General features: G+C 44.1%; 1 protein-coding gene across 1 annotated transcript in view; it reads right to left on the minus strand.

The window, feature by feature from the left end:
• Positions 1-25,593, minus strand: part of LOC121278104 (kinesin-like protein KIF3C) — a 272,922-nt gene that overhangs the window by 47,857 nt on the left and 199,472 nt on the right. The window contains exon 5 of the mRNA XM_041188173.1: positions 8,686-8,804. Within this exon, the coding sequence (XP_041044107.1) occupies positions 8,686-8,804 (119 nt within the window). The remainder of the gene's footprint in view (positions 1-8,685; positions 8,805-25,593) is intronic.

The raw sequence follows: 25,593 nt of genomic DNA on the forward strand, positions 1-25,593 counted from the left end.
TGCAAGAAGACAAAGGTAAATCACAAAAAAGAGGACCCTCAAAATCTGACCTTGGAATGAATAATATGGACGTAGAGCAAGTCAAAATAATTGTTTACTTCAACAGTTTAATAACATCAGGTGGCTGAAGCAACAAAGAGGTTAAACAGAGAATAACAATCAGAAAAGAGACAAATGAAAGTGTATCTGTGCGGTCGTAATATTAAATTGGTGATAAGAAGTAGAATGATTAAGTGTTATATGTGCTCAACAACATGACACAGATGTGAAAACTGGACCTTGAATCCTGAAGTAAGGAGACTCGAGGCATTTGAATTATGATGCTACAGATACAGATTGAAAATTAGTTGGAACAAGAAGAATGAGATGATCCTTGAGCTAGAAGAAAAGAAAGAAATATGATACACTGTGGGGCACATTATTCAGGAGTCACAAGAAAAGTTGGGGTTAATATCTAGAAAAGGGAGAGATAATAGAGCAAGAGGTAGGACACAAAAATAAAGTGGCTAGATCACAAAATAAGTACCAATCGGTCTGGTCATTCACCATTTTTCTCATCCATGCTCCAATGTCTTCACTGTCTATCCTGCTGTTCTAAAATATTCCAGTTATTTTTGCCTCCAATATTTTGCTTGGAAATCCATCCAATGTGGTAACAACCTTTTGGGGGGAATCTTGTGGAATTGACAGGGTTCTTGTCCCCACCCTCCCCCCACCTCTTTTTGGGTAGTTCTGCCGCATCGTTTGCCAGCAGCAGGTTTTTCCCTGGGATCAAAACCCCCTCCCCGACTCTGCTCGCTGAGATCTGTCAGCCAATCAGAAGCCAGCAGCTCTTCTGGACTCAGCAGCGCCACCAGGAGGTGGTGGTTGCTGCCAGTATACCCATCTAAGGCCTTGGATAGAAAATGCAAACATTCTGCACAAGGCCCAAGGGATTTTAACTCCGGGCCTCATTTGCCTAGGTCCCACCAGTCTCCCTCCTGAACCCACAGTAAATAAGCAGGGGGAGGATTCAGGTGGGAGGAGGCTGCCGTTGGGACACTGGGGAATGGTCTCAGTTGGTGGGGGGGGGGCATCACAGTTCTGGGTGGGAGGGAAGCTTGGGGCAGAGGACACCCATGGTTTCCTTGTGGGGCTTAAACACTCCTGTTCCTCCTGGCCCACAAGGAAACTGAAAAAAAACTTTGCTACCTGGGTCTTTTCTGGCTCTGACTCCTCTTGCTGCCAGGTTGTCTTAGTAGGAAGAACACAACAGCTTCCCCACACAGGCCTGCAGTTAAAATTACAGTCAGGCCCGGATGATGGTATTGGAGCCTGACCTGCATATTTAGAGAATGTCCCCATTGTCTATTGGTGCAAGTTCCTCTCGCCCATTCAGAAGAGCAAACTAAGAGTGTAACCTGCATGGAGGCAAGTAAATTAGTTTTAAACGCCTGGCTGCTTGCCTGGTTTTTGCAAAGCAGGTGGGGTAGAATCAACTTTGTGGTTTATATTTGTGGATGATTTAAATGTGATTTTGTTGTTATAACGAACTAATTGGCATGAAATATTTTCACTTAACAAACTGTGTGAGTCACAGAGGACTGAGATGATGGACAGAATTGTTATCATTATTAGCATTGATGATAGCCAGACGCTAGCAGTGGCCTTTAATGTTGAGTCACAAAAATGATATCCTATTCGCTGGACTGAATAGTGTATCGTGTTTTTGTCTGGATTTCCATACCCAAATAGTGATATGGATGATTTTTCAGCATACTTATGGCATCTGCGACTATGTCTGGGCTAGAACCCTGGGTTGAACCTCTTGCACGTAAGGGCTGCTACTCCTGGGCCATTTCCCCAGTATGTAAGAAAATGCAAGGCAAGGATCAAATGATGTTCCATATCTGAAGTGATGGTAGAAATTACTTGAGTTCTGCTTTTAATGTGATAGGACTGACAGGGGAACGTCCTCCTGCGGATTACAATGGTGGTTCAAGGAAGTGAGTGCACAGCTGAATGATTCCTTTCATACCAAAATCTGATGCTACTGCTTCAATCCCAGAACTGCCCTGTCAGGGCTGAACTCTTCTGAACACTCTTTACTACTGCAATAACTTCATGACTGGGGCAGGTATGTCACTGTTGCTGCCAATGATCCTAATCAGACTGTTGGTGATAAGCCCATTTGATCGTGACCTTTTCAACAAAAACACTGAATTAATGACAACTGTCCCAATGGAAAGGCTTTTATTAGTGTCCCTGCACCAGGGCAATTTTTTCAAAACAACACTTCAGGGCTATAATTGTCACATGAATTTAATTCTTCATAGTCGAATTAGGAGAATCTTGTTCACAACAAGAAATTCTAATACCTTTAAATGAATTATTATAGGCAACTGGTTACAAACAAGGAACGAGATTAACAAATCTTTGCAGTTTTTGAGATGTGATGGTTTCCAACAGCAATATAAAAACAGGTGACCACTCTACATAAGTGTGCTCCATATGCTGCAAATGAATACATATTTTATCGGTGTGTACATATTCAATATTGAACTGTATATTACTCAGATTTATAGAAAATTAAATAAGCTGTTGAGTTTGATCACTATAAAGGATTAATATAGCCAAACCTTCCTCAGAAAATTAGGTTCCTATTCATTTTACTGTCTTAATTAGATGAGCTTTTAACCTGGCTCTGTTCCTTACATTGTCTGCCTTATTATTCAAACTTAATTATATATGCATTATTATTCATTAGTAAATATGTTGTTATTATTATTAAATTAATAAACAAAATAAAAGCCAAGTATATTTTTCTCGTAATAAGTCCAAAAATTGTTGGACATATACCGCAGGTCTAGCAGCATCTGTGTCGAGAGAAACAGAGTTAAATTTTCAGGTTAGCGACCCTTCATCAGAACTGACAGTTCTTAGGAAATTTAACAAGCCTTAAGCCAGGCAGCAAAAGGTGGGGTGCAGGTGGAAAGAACAAATGGGAATGTCTGTGATGGCTGGAGATATTAAATGGCAAAGCAAAAACAGGTGGTAATGGGACAAGTAAAGGAGTAAGAGATATATTTCGAGATGTAAATGGGAAGGCAGAATCACCACTAACAGCTGCCAACCAAAAAAGGCAGAGGTTATGACATCAAATTGTTGAGGAACAGCACCCCATCTTTCAATTCGGCATTTTATAGCTTTCTGTACTCAACACCGAGTTCAACAATTTCACTATCACCCCTTTTGTCATTTAATTTCTCTGCCTTCTACCCCATCACAAACCTTGTCCATTGGTTCCTCCCTCCCCTTCCCACTTTCCCTGCCTTGCTTAAAAACTGTTACATCTCTAAGTACTCTCAGTTTCGGCAGAGGGTCACCAACCTGAAATGTTCGAAGAGCTGAGGGCCGCCAACAAAAGTAGGAGATTGCAAGGACACCTCAACTTAGAGACGTCCTCTGAACACTTAAAATTGTTCAAAGTAAGTATGGCCAAAGCTGTCAGGCCATCACTGTGAAAGGTGATCTCATAGTCTGCGGCCGTGGCCTGATGATCATTGTAGCTCCTGGAGGGCAGGTTTAAAGAAGGTGTTGATGGCTCCCTGGCCTCATGCCTTCAATGAGCTAGTGACCTCGTGAAATGCGGAAATGGGGGGTGCTACTCCGGCAGTAGGAAAATATCAGGGACATCGCAAAATGGCTCCTAAATAGACCCTTAATTGCACAAATTGGTTGTCTGCCTCCCTGGAACGGGCAGTTAACCCTGTTACTAACCCACCCCTGGAGAAGTTCCCCGATGGTGGGAAGGCGTCGGGGAGCCATTTCGATGGCAGCTCCCCAATATTTTCCTGGCCCCCCCTTGTCCAAATCTGTCTCTCCACGGGACCAGTAAAATCCAGTCCATTAACTCTGTTTCTCTTCCCACTGATGTTGCCTGACCTGTTGAGTATTTCCAGCATCTTCTGTTTTAGTTTCAGATTTCCAGCATCCACAGTATTTTGCTCTTAGCAGCATCTCATATCAGCTTCTCTAAATCCCTGGCCTGGTGCTGAATAAAATTTAAATCAGTCGGACAATCTGGGTGAAGTGAATGTATCTCATCAAATAATACGAAAAGCTCTCTGGCGATTTGACTAATATTAGCAGGAAGGACAAGGGAAATGTTTGAGCAGCTAACACAGCAGTTATTTTGCAATGGCGGTGATAAAAGATATATTTTAATATTTTATTTTCCCCTGAGGCGCTATTCACGTTCTTTTCAAAGGCTGAAGTGAGAAATACTGCCAGCAGATAGAAGGGAAAGAAACATCAAGTTAAGTCATGGGTATAGGCTCAATACATATATGGTGCACAAATGGTTGAACCAGATTTGGCTTGAGCACATCAAACCGTATAGGGCCTTGTTCTCCACTGCTTTCTCCTTTCTCATCAAGCCAAACCTATCCCCAGGCTCCCCTATTCCTGAGCTTACATCTGTCTCGAGTTTTTCTCCCACTGCCTCTCATGACTTTCTTCAAGCTCATCAGGAAACTTATCTTCTCCTTGATCCCATCCCCACTAAACTGCTGACCATAAGCTTACTTTCCTTCTAGCATCCCCCCTCCACCCAATCCCCAGTGCCAATTGACATTCCTCAGCTACCTCTCAAAACCGCTGTAATTCCCACTCTCCTCAAAAAAAAAGACATTCCTGACCCAGCGTAATTGCAAACTACCACTGCACCTCCAAACTCCCTTGCATCTCCTACATTATTTAACCATATTGCTGCTTCTAAACTCCATGCCCACCTTTACTTTAACTCCCTGTTTGTATCTGTCCAATGAGGTTCCCGCACCTGCCAAACTCCCAAAGGAGACCTACTCAAAGTTTCAAATGGTATCCTCTGTGTAACCATGGTGCATTATCCCTCCTTGACCTCTCTGAAAACACTGACATGGTCAATCATACCATCTTGATCCAATGTCTCTCCTTTGTTGTCCAGTTCACTGCAGCTGCCCTCATTTAGTTCCATACTCACCTGTCCACAGTGGTCACCAGAACATGTCCAGCAAAGGTTAGAAGCTGCTCTTCGATGACATCTCAGATACAGGGGGTCGGATTTTCTGAGGCGCTGTGATCCCCAACACCGTCCCCCCCCCTCCGCCCCAAGCACATGGTTCCGTCAGCTGCCCAGCATTTAATGCGGGGAGCCAGGTTAATTGCTTTAAAACGAGACTACCGCCCTTATCTGGGGAGGAAGTCCCACCTTAGAGAGCTACCAGCCCATCAGGTTGGCCAGCCACTCTGTAGCCTCAGCAGCGCCAGCCAGGAGTGGTGGCCACTGCTGGCAGTACAGGTAGTCTCAGCGCACTGAGGAGCCCAGTTAAGTCCAGGGTTAGGGGCCTCAGCGACGGGGGTGGGTGGGTTAGGAGGCCGGGTTCAAGAAGCCAAGGGGATGGTTAAAGGCAGGGACAACCTTTGTGGGGGGTGCCTCCGAATGGACCCAGAGGGCCCAAAAAGTAGGCTCCCCCCACACCACCCCCTCCTCCCTTGCCCAACAGCAGCTCATGCAGCTAAAGCTGTTGGACTTCCCACATTGTATGGGCCTTCCCTTGCCATGGGTAAAATAGTGGCAGGATGAGGCCCTTAGCCGACCATTAATTAGCCACTTAAAGGCCTTCATAGACCCAAGAGTGGGCCAGCTACTCGACACCTGCCCCGGACCCTGTAAAATTTCAGGCAGGTCGTGGGCGGGCATGTATATGGAGGGAAATGCCATATTCCACCAATTGCACGTCCAGTCTCATACTAAATGCACCACACTCCCATCATTCACCTACCAACAATCGAACGGTCACACCTCATACCTCACATTCATAGCTTTTCCTCACACTCACATATTTAACACTACTGTAAGTCTCACATCATTATCCAACAGTCTGTGCACATTATTCGACCAGGACAGACAAATCATCCAAACCCTTGCACCACACTCACTGCCTTTCACTGTCAGGACAAGATGTTATGCAATCGCAAGAGCAACTGGTAGAAGACAGCTTCAGCAGCCAAGACTGAGGCTGTGGCCAATGGTGGGATTGAAAAACCATCAAAGGTGATGGTATATTTGTGCCTAATCCTCCTTTTCACATCCTACTTCCCTTTCATCCACCATGCCTTCTGACTAACAAGCTGCAGATGGTCTAAGCACACATCTCTTGCTTTCAACCCCATCCCGCATGACCCCACTACAACCCCATCCTTGTGCCTTTCTCCTCTCAGATACTTAACAACTGAAACCTGGCCAGATAGTGGTGCAACTTCAGTCAGGCAACTTCAGTCTTTTTGGCACATGAGGTCAGATTGCTGCCATCATGGTTGTGGATAACCATGTACAAAGGGACTTGCAGGGTTTCACAGCGATCTGCCCTCCAACATCTTATTAGGATTGTTGAAGTATTGCTGCAGGGAAGTGGCAGTAGCTCCGCATTAGGGTTAGGGTTAGGGTTAGGGTTAGGGTTAGGGTTAGGGTTAGAACGCTACTGTTCTCTCTCAGGATGACAGCACATGTCCTTCCATCAATGTCACAACGCTCTTGCTGTCACTTGTCAGCCAGCCCAGATTGTTGCCAACTACAAGAGGATGGTACAATCCAAAGTCAGGACTTCTGGATCCAGAGCTGCTTGGGTTGTCCTGCAAGTCCATCTGCAGTTTTCCCCACTGAAAGTCAGCAGCCTTCCGACAGCCACCCTCCAGCCACATCTAGCACTGTGCAAGAACGCCAGGGCAGGCAAAGGTACATGGAAGGCATGTACTAGGGAACGTATAAGGGTGATTAGTTGATTTTTATACATCGACCATCCAATATTCCATAGAGACCTGGTTTGGACTGTTTGTTTAGTGGTGACATGTATTTCAGCATTGTGACCATTATGACGGTCAGCAACAGAGGGAAGGCAAGGTGTGGGTTGGTGAATGAGGAATGGGTTTGCATTCACTGCTACTGCAGTCAATTAGGCCAATCACAGAAAGCTCGGCCTTCTCTCTTCCTCCTGCCAAAGGATCAAAAGTGATGTTTAGCAACTCAATGGGCTGCTTGATCACATATTGTGTGGCAGTATGGCTTGCATTCCACACATGTGTGGGCTGTGCAGCAGAGTTATAAACAAGGTGGTCTGTAGATAGCCCTTGTCACCCAGTGACCACCCTTTGATTTATCATAGTGGCTCAAATATCGATGGTACAGCAGATTGCCACAAAATAAATGGATCATAACTACTGATAGGGTATCAGTGCATCTTGCAGGTCAATGCCTAAGTATGGTTGCACACCTGCTGGACAATAAGGGGTTGGAATCCTTTCTGATTGGGGCATAGATCTGAATTTGCGTGAGGCACCTGCAAACTGTTGTGTGCCATCAATGGGACTCTGCACCATGGGCAGTTGCAAGCATTATAAAACCACGTGCTTGCTCTGCCTGCTTCTCTCTGGAAGAGAAAATGAAAGGTATTCATGTCTCCTTGTATACAAAGTGCCACAGGCCATCCTCAAGTAGCAATAGATGGCAAATCGGAGATATTGCAAATCCCGCCTGCTCCAGCCTGAAAGGAGCCTAATGCAAAGAAATTCATGGCTGTAGACACCTTCACAGGCATATGCAAAGCCTTGAACTCCAGTAGCATGGAAGGTTTCAATGAGTACCACCATTGTGAAATGCAGGCGTCAGACACATTGTTTATTGCTGAGACTGAGGTGAGAAAAATTCTTCCTGAAGACCCTGGCTGCATATGGTCCCGGCTGAGAACTTTTCTCCTGCTCCTCCTCCTCCCTCTTCGAGCTGTTTGTCCTCCATGTTGTGTCTGCTCATTCTCCCTGTCATGCTGCATGTCGAAGGGTATAAAACTACTGCAGCTATGACTGGGAGCAAGTGGCCTGAGCAGAAACCTTGAAGTCTCAACCAAGGCCTTCACCACATTCCACATCACACCCTGTAGACTTTGGCAACTTCAAATCACAGAAGAAACCATCAAATACTTCTCTACCTACTCAGCGCAGCCAGTAGAAATCAGACAGTAACAAATCTGGAAGTAGTTGATAATCTCTTTAAATAGTACTGGTCAGAGGTCCTTGCTGCTCCTGAACACATGTTCAGGAGTGCATGCGGTCAAGAAAAGATGTTAGCTGTAGTGTTCAGATCAAAAATGGCATAGGTGGCATCAAAGCAGTGTTACACCCTGAATGATATTATAATCTGCCAACTTTGCATACTTTCAACTCTCAGTCCCATCACCTGCGCCAATGACCTACCCAAAATGGCATCTGTTGCAGCTCATACCAGAAGTGAACATACACAGATGCCATTTTGGTACGAGAACTGCAGCTTTAGCACAGAGGTTACAGGGGCTCGACACAACTGAATGTTGCGGTCTATGTTTTTATATATTTTAAACTCATCAAAGTCGTTATCATCAAAGCACACTTGAAAGTGAAACATCAGGAAGAGCCAGTAATTACTGTTGAACTTATCATAACAGCATAGTACTGCTGCCATAGGTACTCAACAGCACATGATATACCGCACAGATCTTGGGGTAATATCAGAAGAAAAGAGATTCTATTAATATGGTCATTCCTCTCCCCATGCGCCCCCCCCTCCCCAGAAACAGTATTGCAAAGGAAGTCAGCATCTGAAGAGGTACTGTCACCAAAGATATTGTGACTTACTTGAGTTTAAGCTCTCTTGTCAGTTCATTCTGTGTATGCTCCAGGTCCTGTCGCTCCCTCACATGTTCATCCTGTAGATCCTGAATCTCGGTCTTCACTGCTTGAAGTTTTGCGAAGAGCTGTAGTGGGATAATGAGAATGGGAGAGATGGGAACCATTTTCACCAGTGTTCATTATTACATTACAAAAACGTCGTTGAGTCTAAAATATGAGACGATTCATCAAACTTTTCATCTTTAAATTTTACCAGGCAACAGGATACATAATTACAGACCTTGTTTGTAATAATGCTTACTTTTTAAAATAAGCTTTCGTATGATTTCCCCTACAGATGCACAAGCAATTAACTGTTGCTGATGAACTTATAGAAATGTAGCAGAATTTTGTTTGGCGGAATCACATAAAATCCTTCAATCCCTGATTGTAGATTCATTCCCAACTTTAGTGCCATATGCATGCTGCTCATGGATTTGATCTGTAAGAGAAAGCCAGACCAGCTGATCCTGGTCCTTTCAAGTGGAAAACTCATTTGTAAAATTGAAAAATGGCTTGAGTACTGATTTCAGCACTAACCAAGATAGATTACCCTCAAGAGTTTCATGTCCACATGGTAGCAACAGACAGTTGCACTTGTGCTATGTTAAGGCAGATGAGTTAATCTGATGAGCGCCTGTTATTTTATTAATCATTAAGCCTGTGTAACCACTGAGAAAGAATGACTCGTTTGGGTACAAGAAGAGTTGCGGCTACATATGTACAAAAGAAAGACTTGCGTTTTTTTGCACCTTTCATGACCACAGGATGCCCCAAAGCATTTTATAGCCAATAAAGTACTTTTGAAGTCTAGTCACTGTTGTAATGTAGGAAATGCGGCAACCAATTTACACACAACAAACTCACAACAACACCAATGTGATAATGATCAGATCATCTGTTTCTGTATGTCCCTTGAGGGATAAATATTGGCCAGTAGACTGGGGATAACTCCCTTGCTTTTCTTTGAAATACTGCCGTGGAATCTTTTAGATTCCCTTGAGAAGGCAGAGAGGACCTCGGAATAATGTTTCTTCTGAAAGATGGCACCTTTGACTGTGCAGCACTCCCTCAGTACTGCATTGGAATTAGCCTTGGTCAATGCTAAGGGATTAGTTGACATACCTATTTGAGATAGGGATGTCTTTAGAAATTTAATGAAATGTTTTCTTACTATTGAGACCATAATTCATTGGTCAAGGAAGCTTGGACATTTCGCAATACATCAAACAGGAAATTTATGATGCTACATTGTCTGATGAGCATGTTAAGGATATTAAAATATGGTGAAGGTTGCTTTACATCATTACTTACATAATGAGTATTTGTCTGCTGGACAGATGATGGATGACAGCCAAATGTAATGCAGAAATCTCCCAACTGTCAATGGTATGTGGGAAATTAATAAAAATGATTGCAATTGGTTCATTAGCAGTCAGACTGGTTGTAAGGAAAATTTAAAAGGACATTGTTTTACCAAGTTCACAGGGTGTGGGCATTGCTGACAAGCCCAGCATATATTGCCCTTGAGAATGTGGTTCTGAGCCAACTTCTTGAATTGCTGCAGTGCATGTGGTGTATGTATACTCACAGTGCTGTTAGGGAGGGATTTGCATGATTTTAACCCAGCAACATTGAAGAAACAGTGACGGTGTGTGACTTGGAAGGGAACTTGAAGGTGGTGGTGTTCGCAAACGCCTGTTGCCCTTGTCCTTCTAGGTGGTAGAGATTGTGGGTTTGGAAGGTGCTGTTGAAGAAGCCTTGATGAGTTGCAGAAGTGCATCATGTAGATGGTACGTGCTGCTGGCATGGTGCACCAATGGTACCAGTCTGGGGTATCAATCAGGGCTGGCAGCTTCTGGCACAGACTCAAATCCTTAATAGGGACTGCAGTTCCAGAAGCAGCCACTTAATTGACTGTTGCTGGCAAATTGTGGCCCAAGTCCCGCCAATGTGGGGACGCCCCCCCCCACTTTCAGTCATATGTGCAGGACTTCTGCCAACCCTGCAGAATGCTGGTCATAGAGTCAAAACGGCACAGAAAGAAGCCATTTCGCCTATCAAGGCTATCCCAGCTCCCATTCCCCCACTCTATCCTCGTAACCCCACAAGTTTATTTCCCTCAAGTGCCTATCCAATTTCCTTTTGAAATCATTGATCATCTTCATTTCCACCACCCTTAGGGGCAGCAAGTTCCAGGTCAATACTTGCTTTAAAAAGGTTCTTTCTCACATAATCCCATATCTCTTAACATTTCGAATCTGTGTGACTCTTCATCAGAACTGAGGAAAAATAGAAATGAGGTGAAATATAAGCTAGTTGAGGGGGGTGGGACAGGTAGAGCTGGATAGAGGGCCAGCGATAGGTGGAGGCAAAGAAGAGATTGCCAAAGATGTCATAGCCAAAAGGACAAAGGGGTGTTGATGGTGGTGATATTAGCTAAGAAATATACTAATGGTGACATTAAGGGTAGAAAGCAGGACGAGCAAGGTACAGATAGCCCTAGTGGGGGTGGGGTGAAGGGAAGGGATTGAAATAGGCTAAAAGGTGGAGATGAAACAATGGATGGGAATACATTGAAAAATAATAGAAATAGGTGGGAAAAGAAAAATATATATAATTAGAAAAAGGGGGATCGGAAAGGGGGTGGGGATGGAGGAGAGAGTTTATGATCTGAAGTTGTTGAACTCAATATTCAGTCCGGAAGGCTGTAAAGTGCCTAGTTGGAAGATGTTCCTCCAGTTTGCGTTGAGCTTTGCTGGAACGATGCAGCAGGCCAAGGACGGACATGTGGTCATGAGAGCAGGGTGGTGTGTTGAAGTGGCAAGTAACAGGGAGGTCTGGGTAATGCTTGCGGACAGACCGAAGGTGTTCTGCAAAGCGGTCGCCCAGTCTGCGCTTGGTCTCTCCAATGTAGAGGAAACCACATTGGGAGCAGCGAATGCAGTAAACTGAGGGAAGTGCAAGTGAAATGCTGCTTCACCTGAAAGGAGTGCTTGAGCTCTTGGACGGTGAGGAGGGGGGAAGTAAAGGGGCAGGTGTTGCACCTTCTGTGGTTGCATGGGAAGGTGCCGTGGGAGGTGTAGGGGACTCAGTTTCATACCCTTACGCCCTCACCTCAATGAATTTCGGGCTCGGCAAGATGCTGAATTCTTCTTCCACCACCTTTGTCTCCGTGCTCACTTCTTTGTGCAGCAGTCCTCTCCCCATTCAACGGATCCTTTTACCAGCCTCCAATATTCTCCCTCCACCTGGAACCCTCCCTCTGGATTCTTACCTGCTCTTGATCTTTTCATTGAGAACTGTCGGCATGACATCAATCGTCTCAATTTCTCTGCTCCTCTCACCCACTCTAACCTGTCTCTTTCTGAACTTACTGCACTCCGTTCTCTCAGGTCCAACCCTGACATTGTCATCAAACCCGCTGACAAGGGTGGTGCTGTTGTTGTCTGGCTCACTGACCTCTACCTCGCGGAGGCTGAACATCAACTCGCAGACACTTCCTCCTGCCTCCCCCTGGACCATGACCCTACCACTGAACATCAAGCCATTCTTTCCAGGACTGTCACTGACCTCATCTGCTCTGGAGATCTTCCCTCCACAGCTTCCAACCTCATTGTCTCCCAACCTCGGACGGCCCGCTTCTACCTCCTACCCAAAATCTACAAACAGGACTGTCCTGGCAGACCAATCATGTCAGCTTGTTCCTGCCCCACGGAACTCATTTCTTGCTATCTTGACTCTAGTGTCTCTTCCCTTGTCCAATCTCTTCCCACCTACATCAGTGATTCCTCTGACACCCTACATCATATCAACAATTTCCAGTTCCCTGGCCCCAACCGCTTCCTCTTCACCATGGACATCCAATCCCTCTACACCTCCATCCCCCCCTAGGATGGTCTGAGGGCTCTCCGCTTCAACCAATCCCCATCCACCGCTACTCTCCTCTGTCTGGCTGAACTTGTTCTCTCACTGAATAATTTCTCTTTAAACTCGTCTCCCTTCCTCCAAATAAAAGGTGTGGCCATGGGTACCCGCATGGGCCCCAGTTATGCCTGTCTCTTTATGGGGTATGTGGAACATTCCTTGTTCCAGTCCTACTCAGGCTCCCTCCCACAATTCTTTCTCTGGTACATCGATGATTGCTTCAGTGCTGCTTCGTGCTCTCATCTGGACCTGGAAAAATTTATTAATTTTGCTTCCAATTTCCACCCCTCCATCATTTTTACATGGTCCATCTCTGACACTTCCCTTTCCTTCCTTGACCTCTCTGTCTCAAATTCTGGTGATAAACTGTCCACCAATATTCATTTCAAGCCCACCGACCCCCACAGCTATCTCGACTACTGCTCCTCCCACCCCGCTTCCTGTAAGGACTCCATCCCATTCTCTCAGTTCCTTTGCCTCCATCGCATCTGTTCTGATGATGCCACTTTCTAAAACAGTTCCTCTGACATGTCTTCCTTCTTCCTTAACCGAGGTTTTCGAACCACAGTTGTTGACAGGGCCCTCAACCGTGTCCGGCCCATCTCCCGCGCATCCGCCCTCACACCTTCCTCTCCCTGCCAGAACCATGATAGGGACCCCTTGTCCTCACCTATCACCCCACCAGCCTCCGCATTCAAAGGATCATCCTCCGCCATTTCCGCCAACTCCAGCATGATGCCACCACCAAACACATCTTCCCTTCACCCCTTCTGGCTGCATTCCACAAGACTTGTTCCCTCCAGGACACCCTGGGCCACTCCTCCATCACCCCCTACACCTCAACCCCCTCCCACGGCACCTTCCCATGCAACCGCAGAAGGTGCAACACCTGCCCCTTTACTTCCCCTCTCCTCACCGTACAAGGGCCCAAACACTCCTTTCAAGTGAAGCAGCATTTCACTTGCACTTCCCTCAATTTAGTCTACTGCATTCGTTGCTCCCAATGCGGTTTCCTCTACATTGGAGAGACCAAACGCAGACTGGGTGACCCACTTTGCAGAACACCTTCGGTCTGCCCGCAAGCATTACTCAGACCTCCCTGTCGTTTGCCATTTCAACACTCCACCCTGCTCTCATGTCCACATGTCCGTCCTTGGCCTGCTGCATTGTTCCAGTGAAGCTCAATGCAAACTGGAGGAACAGCACCTCATCTTCTGAATAGGCACTTTACAGCCTTTCGGACTGAATACTGAGTTCAACAACTTCAGATCATGAATTCTCTCCTCCATCCCCACCCCCTTTCCGATTGCCCCCCCTTTTTTCCCCATAATTTATATAGATTTTTCTTTTCCCACCTATTTCCATTATTTTTAAATGTATTTCCATCCATTGTTTTATCTCTACCTTTTAGCCTATTTTGATCCCTTCCCTTCACCCCACTCCACCCCCACTAGGGCTATCTGTACCTTGCTTGTCCTGCTTCCACCCTTAATTAGCACATTCCTTAGATAATATCACCACCTTCACCACCTCTTTGTCCTTTTGTCTATGACATCTTTTGGCTATCTCCACCAATCACTGGCCCTCTATCCAGCTCTACCTGTCCCACCCCCCCTTAAACCAGCTTATATTTCACCTCTTTTCTATTTTTACTTAGTTCTGTTGAAGAGTCATATAGACTCGAAATGTTAACTGTGTTCCTCTCCGCAGATGCTGTCAGACCTGCTGAGTTCTTCCAGGTATTTCTATTGTTCAATCATTCCCTGTCAACAAAAAGCTGGGCAAAGGCCAGTCAGTTTAACATCAGTGGTGGGTAATATTCTAGAAACAATAATCAGAGAAAAAATCAGCAGGCTCTTGGAGAGGTTTGAGTTAATCAAGGATAGCCAGCATGGATTTCTAAAAGGCAGATTGTGCTTGACTAATGTGATTGAATTTTATGATGAAGTAACAGAGCACATTGATAATGGAATTCAGTGGATATTGTCTATATGGATTTTAAGAAAGTGTTTGACAAAGTACCACATAAAAGGCTGCCGAATAAAATTGAGGCTCATGGAATTGGAGGATCAGCGTTAGCTTGGATAAAAAATGGCTTGAGGACAGAAATCAGTGAGTGGCTATTTTTCAGATGAGAGAATGGTAGACAGTGGTGTTCCTCAAGGGTCAGTGCTGGGACCACTGTGTTTATGAGATATATATATATATATATATAAATGACATGGATATTGGAATTCAGAGTAAAATTTCAAAATTTGCTAATGATACCAAACATGGAGTTGTGGCAAACAGTGAGGATGATTCCAATTGATTGCAACAGATTAGGCAGGGAAGTGGCAGATGGAATTTGATACAGAGAAGTGTGAGGTGATGCATTTTGACAGAAGGCTAAGGAGAGGAAATATATACTTAATGGCACAGTTTGAAAGATGTGCAGGGACAAGAGGGATGGTGTGGGGGGCAGTGTTGGGTGGGGTTCATGTGCATAGATCTTTCAAGGTGGCAAGATATATTTAGACAGTAGTTAGCAAAGCATGTGGAATATTGGGTTTCATAAATAGAGGTATTGAACACAAAAGCTGGGAAGTTATGCTGATGTACTTATGTTTTATAAAGTCTGGTCAGAGTATGGGATCCAGTTTGGTCACCATAGTTTAGGAAGGATGTGAAGATCCATGAGAGGGTGCAGGGCAGATTTACAAGAATGGTTCCAGAAATAAGAGAGTTTAGCTCTATGTTTGGGGAGGAGAAGCTGGGGCTTTTTCTCCTTGGAGCAAAGCAGGTGGAGTGGAGATCTGAGAGAGGTGTACAAGATTGTGATAGGTTTTGATGAGGTAGACATTAACTGATGGTACAAGGACTAGGGGACACAGATTTAAGGTTTTGACCAAGAGATATGGGCTAAATACTGAGGATGCTGGAAATCTGAAACAAGAATAAAAATAGCTGGAAAAACTCAGCAGGTCTGACAGCGTCTGCAGAGAGGAACACAGTTAACATTTCGAGTCTGTATGACTCTTCATCAGAACTGTGGAAAAATGGATAAGAGGCAAAATATAAGCTGGTTGAGGGGGTTGGGACAGGTAGAGCTGGGTAGGGGGCCAGTGATAGGTGGAGGCAAAGAAGAGATTGCCAAAGATGTCATAGACAAAAGGACAAAAGGGTGTTGACAGTGGTGATATTATCTAAGGAGTGTGCTAATAGGTGACATTAAGGGTAGAAACAGGATGAGCAAGTAACAGATAGCCCTAGTGGGGAAGGGGTGGGGGGAAAGGATCGAAATAGGCTAAAAGGTGGAGATGAAACAATGGATGGGAATACATTTAAAAATAATGGAAATAGGTGGGGAAAGAAAAATATATTTAAAAAATATGAATTGTTGGAAAAAGGGGGATCGGAAAGGAGGTGGGGATGGAGGAAAGAGTTCGTGATTTGAAGTTGTTGAACTCAATATTTTGATAAAAACAAAAAAACTGCGGATGCTGGAAATCCAAAACAAAAACAGAATTACCTGGAAAAACTCAGCAGGTCTGGCAGCATCGGCGGAGAAGAAAAGAGTTGACGTTTCGAGTCCTCATGACCCTTCGACAGAACTTGAGTTCGAGTCCAGGAAAGAGCTGAAATATAAGCTGGTTTAAGGTGTGTGTGTGGGGGGCGGAGAGATAGAGAGACAGAGAGGTGGAGGGGGTTGGTGTGGTTGTAGCGACAAACAAGCAGTGATAGAAGCAGATCATCAAAAGATGTCAACAACAATACTACAATAGAACACATAGGTGTTAAAGTTAAAAACAAAAAAACTGCGGATGCTGGAAATCCAAAACAAAAACAGAATTACCTGGAAAAACTCAGCAGGTCTGGCAGCATCGGCGGAGAAGAAAAGAGTTGACGTTTCGAGTCCTCATGACCCTTCGACAGTTCTGTCGAAGGGTCATGAGGACTCGAAACGTCAACTCTTTTCTTCTCCGCCGGTGGTGTTAAAGTTAAAGTTGGTGATATTATCTAAACGAATGTGCTAATTAAGAATGGATGGTAGGGCACTCAAGGTATAGCTTTAGTGGGTTTTTTTTATTATAATAAAATAATATTATAATTATTATAATTATTATATAAAATAAAAAAAAAAATTAAAAAAAAAAACCCACTAGAGCTATACCTTGAGTGCCCTACCATCCATTCTTAATTAGCACATTCGTTTAGATAATATCACCAACTTTAACTTTAACACCTATGTGTTCTATTGTAGTATTGTTGTTGACATCTTTTGATGATCTGCTTCTATCACTGCTTGTTTGTCGCTACAACCACACCAACCCCCTCCACCTCTCTGTCTCTCTATCTCTCCGCCCCCCACACACACACCTTAAACCAGCTTATATTTCAGCTCTTTCCTGGACTCGAACTCAAGTTCTGTCGAAGGGTCATGAGGACTCGAAACGTCAACTCTTTTCTTCTCCGCCGATGCTGCCAGACCTGCTGAGTTTTTCCAGGTAATTCTGTTTTTGTTTTGAACTCAATATTTTGTCTGGCAGGTTGTAAAGTGCCTAGTCGGAAAATGAGGTGCTGTTCCTCCAGTTTGCGTTGAGCTTCACTGGAACAATGCAGCAGGCCAAGGATGGATATGTGGGCATGAGACCAGGCTGGTGTGTTGAAATGGCAAGTGACAGGGAGGTCTGGGTCATGCTTGCGGACAGACCGAAGGTGTTCCGCAAAGCGGTCACCCAGTCTGCGTTTGGTCTCTCCATTGTAGAGGAAACCGCATTGGGAGCAGTGAATGCAGTAGACTAAATTGAGGGAAGTGCAAGTGAAATGCTGCTTCACTTGAATGGAGTGACCTCACCCCATCCCCACTAGAGCTATCTGTACCTTGCTTGTCCTGCTTCCTACCCTTAATTAGCAGATTCCTTAGATAAAAACACCACCTTCAACACTTCTTTGTCCTTTTGCCTGTGACATCTTTTGGTTATCTTCACCTATCACTGGCCCTCTATACAGCTCTACCCCCCCTTAAACCAGCTTATATTTCACCTCTTTTCTATTTTTACTTAGTTCTGTTGAAGAGTCATATGGACTCGAAACATTAACAGTGTTCCTGTCCGCAGATGCTGCCAGACCTGCTGAGTTTTTCCAGGTATTTTTATTTTTGTTTTGGATTTCCAGCATCCGCAGTTTTTTGCTTTGACCTTAATGATTGGACAATGTTCCCCATTGTTGGGTAGATGCCAGTGTTGTACTCGTACTTGAACAGCTTGGCTAGAAATGGAGACAGCTCTGGTGCACAAGTCTTCAGCACTCCAGCTGGGAAGTTTGTCAGGCCTATGATATTTGGCATATCAAGTGTGCTCAGCTATTTCTTGATATCATGTGGAGTGAATCAAAATGGCTGAAGACTGGCATTTTTAATGGTGGGAACCTCAAGAGGTGACCAAGATGGATCTGTCCATTTGACCTTTCTGGCTGAAGATGATCAGCCTTGTCTTTTGCACTGATGGGCTGGGCTCCCCCATCACTGTGGACGGGGAGTTCATGGTGCCTCCCCTTCCTGATAATTATTTCATTTTTCAATGCCGTTCATGGACGGATGTGAAAGGATTGCAGAGCTTTGATCCATTCATTGTGGGATTGTTTAGTTCTGTCTACAGCATGCTGCTTAAGATGTTTAGCATGCATATAATCCTGTGTTGTAACCCCACCAGGTTGGCACCTTATTTTTAGGTATACCTGCTGCTGCTCCTTCAATCTTCTTTGATCTAAAATTGCACCCTGGCATGATGGTAATGTTAAAGTGGGGGATATGCTGGGCTGAACTGAAACATATAAGATCCTGAAGGGTCTTGACAGGGTAGATGTGGAGAGGATGTTTCCGCTTGTGGAAGAATCTAGAACTAGGCTCAATGTTTAAAAATAAGGGGTCGCTCATTTAAGACAGAGATGAAGCAAAAAAGTTTTCACCCAGAGGATCGTGAGTCTTTGGAAGTCTCTTCCTGGAAGGGTGGTGGAAGCAGAGTCTTTGAATATTTTTCAGGCAGAGATAGATATATTCTTGGTAAGCAAGGGGTTGATAGGTTATCGGGGGTAAGTGGGATGCAGATTTCAGGTTACTTTCAGATCAGCCATGAGCTTACTAAATGGTGAAGCAGGCTCGAGGGGCTGAATGGCCTACTCCTGCTCCTTGTTCGTGTGTTTGTATGTGTTACAGATTGTGGTTTAATACAAATCTGCCCCTGATGGTCCAAAGAGTCTCATGGATGCCCAGGTTTGAGCTGCTAGATCTGTCCTGAAGCTATCCTATTAGCATAGTGGTAATGTCAAACAACACAATGGAAGGTGCCTTCAGTGTGAAACTGGGATTTTATCTCCTTAACAATTGTGCAGTGGTCACTCTTATCAATAATGTGATGGACAGATGCATCTGCAACAGGTAGACTGGCAAGGACAAGGTCAAACAGGTGTTTCCCTCCTTTTGGTTCTCTAACCATTTGCTGCAATATGTTCTTCAGGAATCGGCCAGCTCAGTTAGTAGTGGTCTTGTCAAGCCATTGTTGATGTTCAACATGGAGTACTGATTCATCAGCAGAGGGAGGATGGTGGGTGATAATCGGCAGGAGGTTTCCTTACTCATTTTTGACCTGATGCTATGATACTTCAGGAGGACCAGAGTCAATGTTGAGGACTCTCATGGCCATTCTCTCCCAACTGTAAACCGCTGTGTTACCACCTCAGGGATGGTGATGGAGGAGTCTGGAACATTCTAAGGTATGATTCAGTGAGTATGACTATGTCAGGCTGTTGTTTGACTAGCCTGTGGGACAGCCCCACCAATTTTGGCACAAGTCCCCAGATGTTAGCGAGCAAGACTTTGCAGTTGATTGGGCTGTGTGTGCCTTTGTTGTGTCTGAATCAGACACTTCCTTAGTTATCAAAAGCTATTTATACCTGGCAAAATATATTTTTGTTTTGTTCAAGTTGAAAACATGACCCTATCTTCAGATCAAAATATGTGCGCCGCTGATTTGGAAGCAACAGGCCCTTTTGTATGTAAGAGTGGAGTGAATATTATAGGTGTTTTCATAGCTTCATTAGCTAAATATTAGCTACCTCATCTGGTAGTGATCCAGAACGATCATACACATAACAGAGATGAACCCCAGTTTGTGCTGGGATTGTGGTTGGAGAGTTATGATTGGGGTGTTACTGCTCCATAGATTAGGGAAGAGAAAAACAATCAGGATCCTTATGACTTTTACAGCTACTGGCTCTGAGATACTGATCCTGACATTCATATTTAAAGATAAAGACTAAAAATGCTCCAATTTTACTTCAGTGTTTCAGAACGCAAGTTCACTCCCATGGTAATCTTCTAACACGAGCTCTCTTTGTTCTAATAAGACCAAAGAGTTTCTCCATTGCAGCTGGAGGATGCCACCAATGCCACTCTGAGTCTGGTTTGTGTTTGCAGGAGTATGGCATGAGGAACATGAAATGATTCACTCCCTTTGAAATATTTTTTCACCTACAGTGCAGCTAAAAAGGGAAACCCAACAGATTAGGAGACCAAACCTATGGCAACTGGATCTTGATGCTGCAGGGAACCAAAGCACCACTGCACCTTGATAATGTTCTCCAACTAGCTGAGACCAGCAAAATATTGGTGGTGAAGTTATTATCTTCATTGCAAAGCTACTTCTTAAAATATAGGATTTCTGGTTATTCTTTCATCAAAGATTTTAATTAATTAATTGAATCAAAACTTATCATTCTGGGAAAAGCACCCGGCTCATGCCATCCCCAACCCCCATTCCTTTCATCCCTCCTATGCAATTCCCATCTCTCCCACCGATTCCATTGCATCCCTGATGGAGACAATCTCCACAGAGCAAAGCTCGCGATGGCTATAAAATCTCATACAAACGTTTCTCACTGGGATTTCAAGGTAGGTCTGACAGCAAACGTGGAAACATTCATTCATTTCAATAGTGAGAGCGGGTCGTACAATGAGAGATTTTGTCCTTCTCAACTTGGGTTAAGTCTGGAAAATCTATGGTGAAGGGTGGGTAGTTATAGACTTCTCACTGATTATTATACATAGCAAGAATAATTTAAAGTAGTGTAACACTCAAACATAGCATTGAAGCATCTTGAGTTCTGTGCACTATAGGCAAAATTGCATTGACCTGAGTTTGTTGAATCGCTCTAGAGGTAATTTACCCACCCCCCACCCGGAATGCACTGTAGAAAGATGCTAGACACAGCAGCAGTTGCTGCTTGGCTGGACTCCTGTTATTTTGCATACATGACATTCTCCGCTGATATATGTTCAGTCTGAAGCTCAGACACACTCTAGCAGATGTGCAGTCAGCTAATCATAATGACAGTTGTGTGCAACCCAGCATTAAATGCGCTGCTAAGAGACTGCACACCTCAGCTAGGGGCCTAGCAACTTGTGCAAAGCTGGCCCTACTTACAGCTTAAAGTGGCGGGGGTGGGGGGGGTTGTATTTGGCTGTACTGGAAGTGGCTGGGGAAGAGTTTCTGAGAAAGCAGAACAGTACAAATGGTGCAACAGAAGAAAGAGCGTGCTCCAAAGTTCTCTGATACGGCACTGGAGATGCTGGTGCAGGAGCTGGACAGGAAAAGAGAGGTCCTCTATCCAGGACCAGGACATCCTCCAGACATACACCGAGATGGTTGTGGGAGCAGATAGCCAGGATTGTCAATGCTAGCAGTCTAGTTTGAAGAGTTGGATGCAGTGCAGGATTCACCACCCCACCCCTAGCACCTACACTTAACTACCAACAGTCTCCATTGAGCGTAACTCATTTGTAACATTCATAGCCTCACCTCATCCTCATGCACATTGTACTGCTGCAAACCTCACACCTACAATACACTGCCAGCTATTCAATTGTGGCAGACACACTACCCAAATAAATTGCACCACAATCATTGACACACCTCCTTCTCTATTGCAGGACAAGATGCCACATACCACAGAGAGCAATACCTAACCAGCAGAAGACAGGCAGCACGACATGTCCTCACCCCCATGGAGGAGATGGTGTTGTCCATCAATGGAGTAGAACAATTGAGCCCACAGCCAGGGGTGGCTGGACTGAAACATTAGAAGGTGATGGTATGTTCCTGACCTGCACTTCTTACCTTCCCCTCGCTCCCTCTTCTCACCCTTAACTTTACAGATACTCAAGAACTGCCACAGGGACAAATACTGTTGAGAGAGTGTGAAATACAAGAGCAGCAGAACACTGGTGATGATGAAACACCGTCACTCACAACCACCAGCTCAGATACTAGCACTGCACAAACTTCAGAGAGCGCATAGAGGTGAGATCTGCAAGTGGTGAACCACTGGGCATGAGTGGCCTGCAGTCTTGACAGTGGGAAGGTTCAGGAAGGTGCCAGTTCCCAAGAGCGTGGGGCCACATAGAAATTCTGCTGCAGGAGACTCAGATGAGGACTAAAATGGGGCAGTTTACATAAAAAGGCTAGTGAGAATGCACAATGAATGCTTGGTGCATTTAGTTGATTGCCAGAAAGCCTGTTGGATTGCCAAGGAGCATGGAAGAGTTTGGCTTCAACTTGGAAAAGGTGCTTGCGAGAACACAAGAATTAGCGGCAGGAGGAGGCCATTCAGCCCCTCGATCCTGCCCCATCTTCAATAAGATCATGGCTAATCTGATCGTGGCCTCAACTTCACTTTCCCGTCTGCCCCCCATGACCTTTGACTCCCTTATCAATCAAAAATCTATATAACTCAGCCATGAATGTATTCAGTGACCCAGCTGCCACTGGTCTCTGAGGAAGAGAATTCCACACACTAACAACCCTCTGAGAGAAATAATTTCTCTTCATCTCAGACTTAAGTGGGAGACCCCTAATTTTTAAACTGTGTCTCCTAATCCTAGAATCCCCACAAGGGGAAACAACCATCTTGTCAAATCCCCTCAGGATCTTATATGTTTCTATCAGGTCACCTCTCATTCTTCTAAACTCTAATAGGTACAGGCACAATCTGCTCAACTTCCCAACATAAGCTAAACCCTTCATCCCAGGAATCAGTCAAGTAAACCTTCCCTGAACTGCTTCTAATGCAATTAAGTATTTTCTTTAGTAAGGAGGACAAAATTGTACACAGTACTTCAGATGTGGTCTCACCAAGGTTCTGTACAACTGTAACAAAACTTCCCTACTTTTATATTTGATTCCCCTTGCAATAAACGCCAACATTCCCTTTGCCTTCCTAATTAATTGCTGGACCTCCATGCTAACTTTATTGTGGATTATGTACCAGGACACCCAGATCCCTCTGTACCATAAAATACTCAAGTCTCTCTCCATTTGCAGTGCAAAGAGGTTCAACGCCATAGTCATCTGCCACTAGCAGCGTCATCCTTGCCCTGTTCTGAGGTTGCATGTCTACCTGCAAGAGGTAGTAGATTTCAGTGAGCACCTTCTTTGTAAAATGGAATCATCATACACATTGTTCTGGCAAGTGGTCTGGCCAGAACCCCTGAAGTTGCAGCCAAGACCTTCTGGACATGCAGCACCACCCTTATCAACTTCACCAACTTTAAACAACTTTGCAAACCACCAAGTACTTCTACAAATTCAGACAGAGCCAGCAGAAATGAATCATTAACCAAGCTGAGAGTGGTTGATGATCCCTTTAAATAGCATTGGCGGGGGTCCTTCCTCCTGCTGGACGTCTGTCTGTGTTTGAGAGAGGGTGTTAGCTGGCACTGCGAGGTTGAAAATGGTAGTGCTGGTGTCAAATCAGTGTTATGTGCTGACTGACAACAATCTGCCTACCCTGCATATTTCTAGCACATGCCACTGATGCCCATGTTACTAACCTTCCTGCTCACTCCAGAAGCGTGCAAGAGCTGCTGACTCCATTTTGGAGCCAAACAACACCAATAATAATGAAACCATGGGCACCACTGGAGCAAAATTTTGTGGCCCTAATTTAATTAGTTTTGTACCCTATGCTTCAATTTATAAAACCCAAAATAGCGATTTAAAATCATTTTAGCACCCACTTTCTTAGGGAATTACATATTTGAAGCCATTGATCTCTCCATTCAACACCGTTCAGCATCTTTTCATTACTTTTCCGACAATTGTTAAATAGAATTCACCTACGTTATCAGTTTATCTGCCCTTTGAATCTCTCTTTACACCCAACTTCCACCTTTATCTTTAGTTTTAATAACCCTAATTTTAGTTTCACTTTGCTCTCTATTCAATAATAAAAGTCTATTCTTTGATGCTCCCTCTTTTTGTCACACAGAAAAATATTTATTTTATATTCTACCAGTGTAAAATTAGAAGACTTTCCAGTTCTGGTATGAGAAGCTGTTTACATATTTTTCTGTCTAGTTAATTTAGGCCATTCACTTCTTATCTCCCTGAGCTTTGCCTCGTTTGAGCCTTGTACCTGTATCTTTGATTTAATTATCACAAAATCATTTTCATTTTTAATATTACTGAGCCACTAGGTGTGAAGTGAATTGTGAGAAATTCAAGGAAATTTCCCTGAAAAACAGCTGTCACCAAGAAGACACAAGGTGAGATTTTCCTGGACTCAGGAATCTTTCTTCCAGTTAATTGATAAAATAATGGCTACCGTTTGTCTGCCTTGCACTTACCCACAGAGTTTCTATGGAGTTTTGTGCAGCAAATTGCTGTCAGCAGGACATCAAAATGGCATGGTGTCCCCTGGAGGGCATCTGGTACCTTTATGAACAGGGCAAGCAACTATGTCTCTTTCATCAATCAGATTGAAAAATTGTTAATGAGCGGTGTAGAGTCTGAATCAGGAAGTGTAAACTGGGACAGTGAATTCAATGTCAAATTAGGTACAGAAATTGAAGCAAAGAGAAGGGAGCAAAGGCTAGATTAAGAGAGAAAGAGCGTTAAAGAAGACAGAAAGAAAAAAATTTAAAAATTATTTTTTACAATTTCCAACAATAATTAATCAACAAAGGAATGGGTGTCCACATTTGTATAAATTAATTTTCAGTGCCAGAGAGGTTATTTGGCAGTAGTTGAGACTCACCACACTATTTAAAGTGTATCTGGACTGGAATTACTTGGCTCAGCATTTTGTGGTGAGTTGTGTCTATTCTTGATGTCAGTGCAGGATCTTCATAACACTCAATACATGAAAATGGGGAACCAAACAGTGAGATGCCATCTTCAAACAGTTTATAGAACATTGGTGCCTTTCAGACAGCAACATCTGGATGATCGCATTTAACTGTACCTGTGTACTCGAGATAAATTGCTGTCTGGTTTGAACATAAATGCCAGTAAGTGCTGATAGCCCCTCTGTTATTTTCACAACAAAATCTAGCCCATTATGTCAGTCCTTTATGAAATACAATACCCTGAGTGGTCCTTTGTCACAAATTAATGGCTAATAATTCTAGTAGACTATTGGTTGATACTCAGACCGAGACAGGTGCAAATGCAGCATCTTTCTCTCTTTGTGAAAGCGAATGTACTTAAAATGAACGTGAGGCCCAGGTAGATATGGCGGTGGTGTCATGGTAATGTCACTGGACTAGTAATCCAGAGGCCCAGGCTAATGCTCTGGAGACATGGATTCAAATCCCACTACAGCAGCTGGTGGAATTTAAATTCAATTAATAAATGTGGAATTGAAAGCTAGTCTAATGTTAACCATGAATTGATTGTCATTAAAACCCATCTGATTCCCTAATATCCTTCAGGGAAGGAAATCTACTGGTCTGGCCTACATATGGATCCAGACCCACAAAAATGTGGTTGACTCATAAATACTCTGAAATGCCCTAGCAAAGCCTAAAAGGAATGAAACCAGACAGAGCAGCTGAATGACCAAAAATAACAACAGCACACCCAGCCCCGATGACTCTGCAAAGTCCTCCTTAATAACGTCTGGGGACTTGTG

This window comes from Carcharodon carcharias, chromosome 5, assembly GCF_017639515.1.
Source record: "Carcharodon carcharias isolate sCarCar2 chromosome 5, sCarCar2.pri, whole genome shotgun sequence".
Lineage (NCBI taxonomy): Eukaryota > Metazoa > Chordata > Chondrichthyes > Lamniformes > Lamnidae > Carcharodon > Carcharodon carcharias.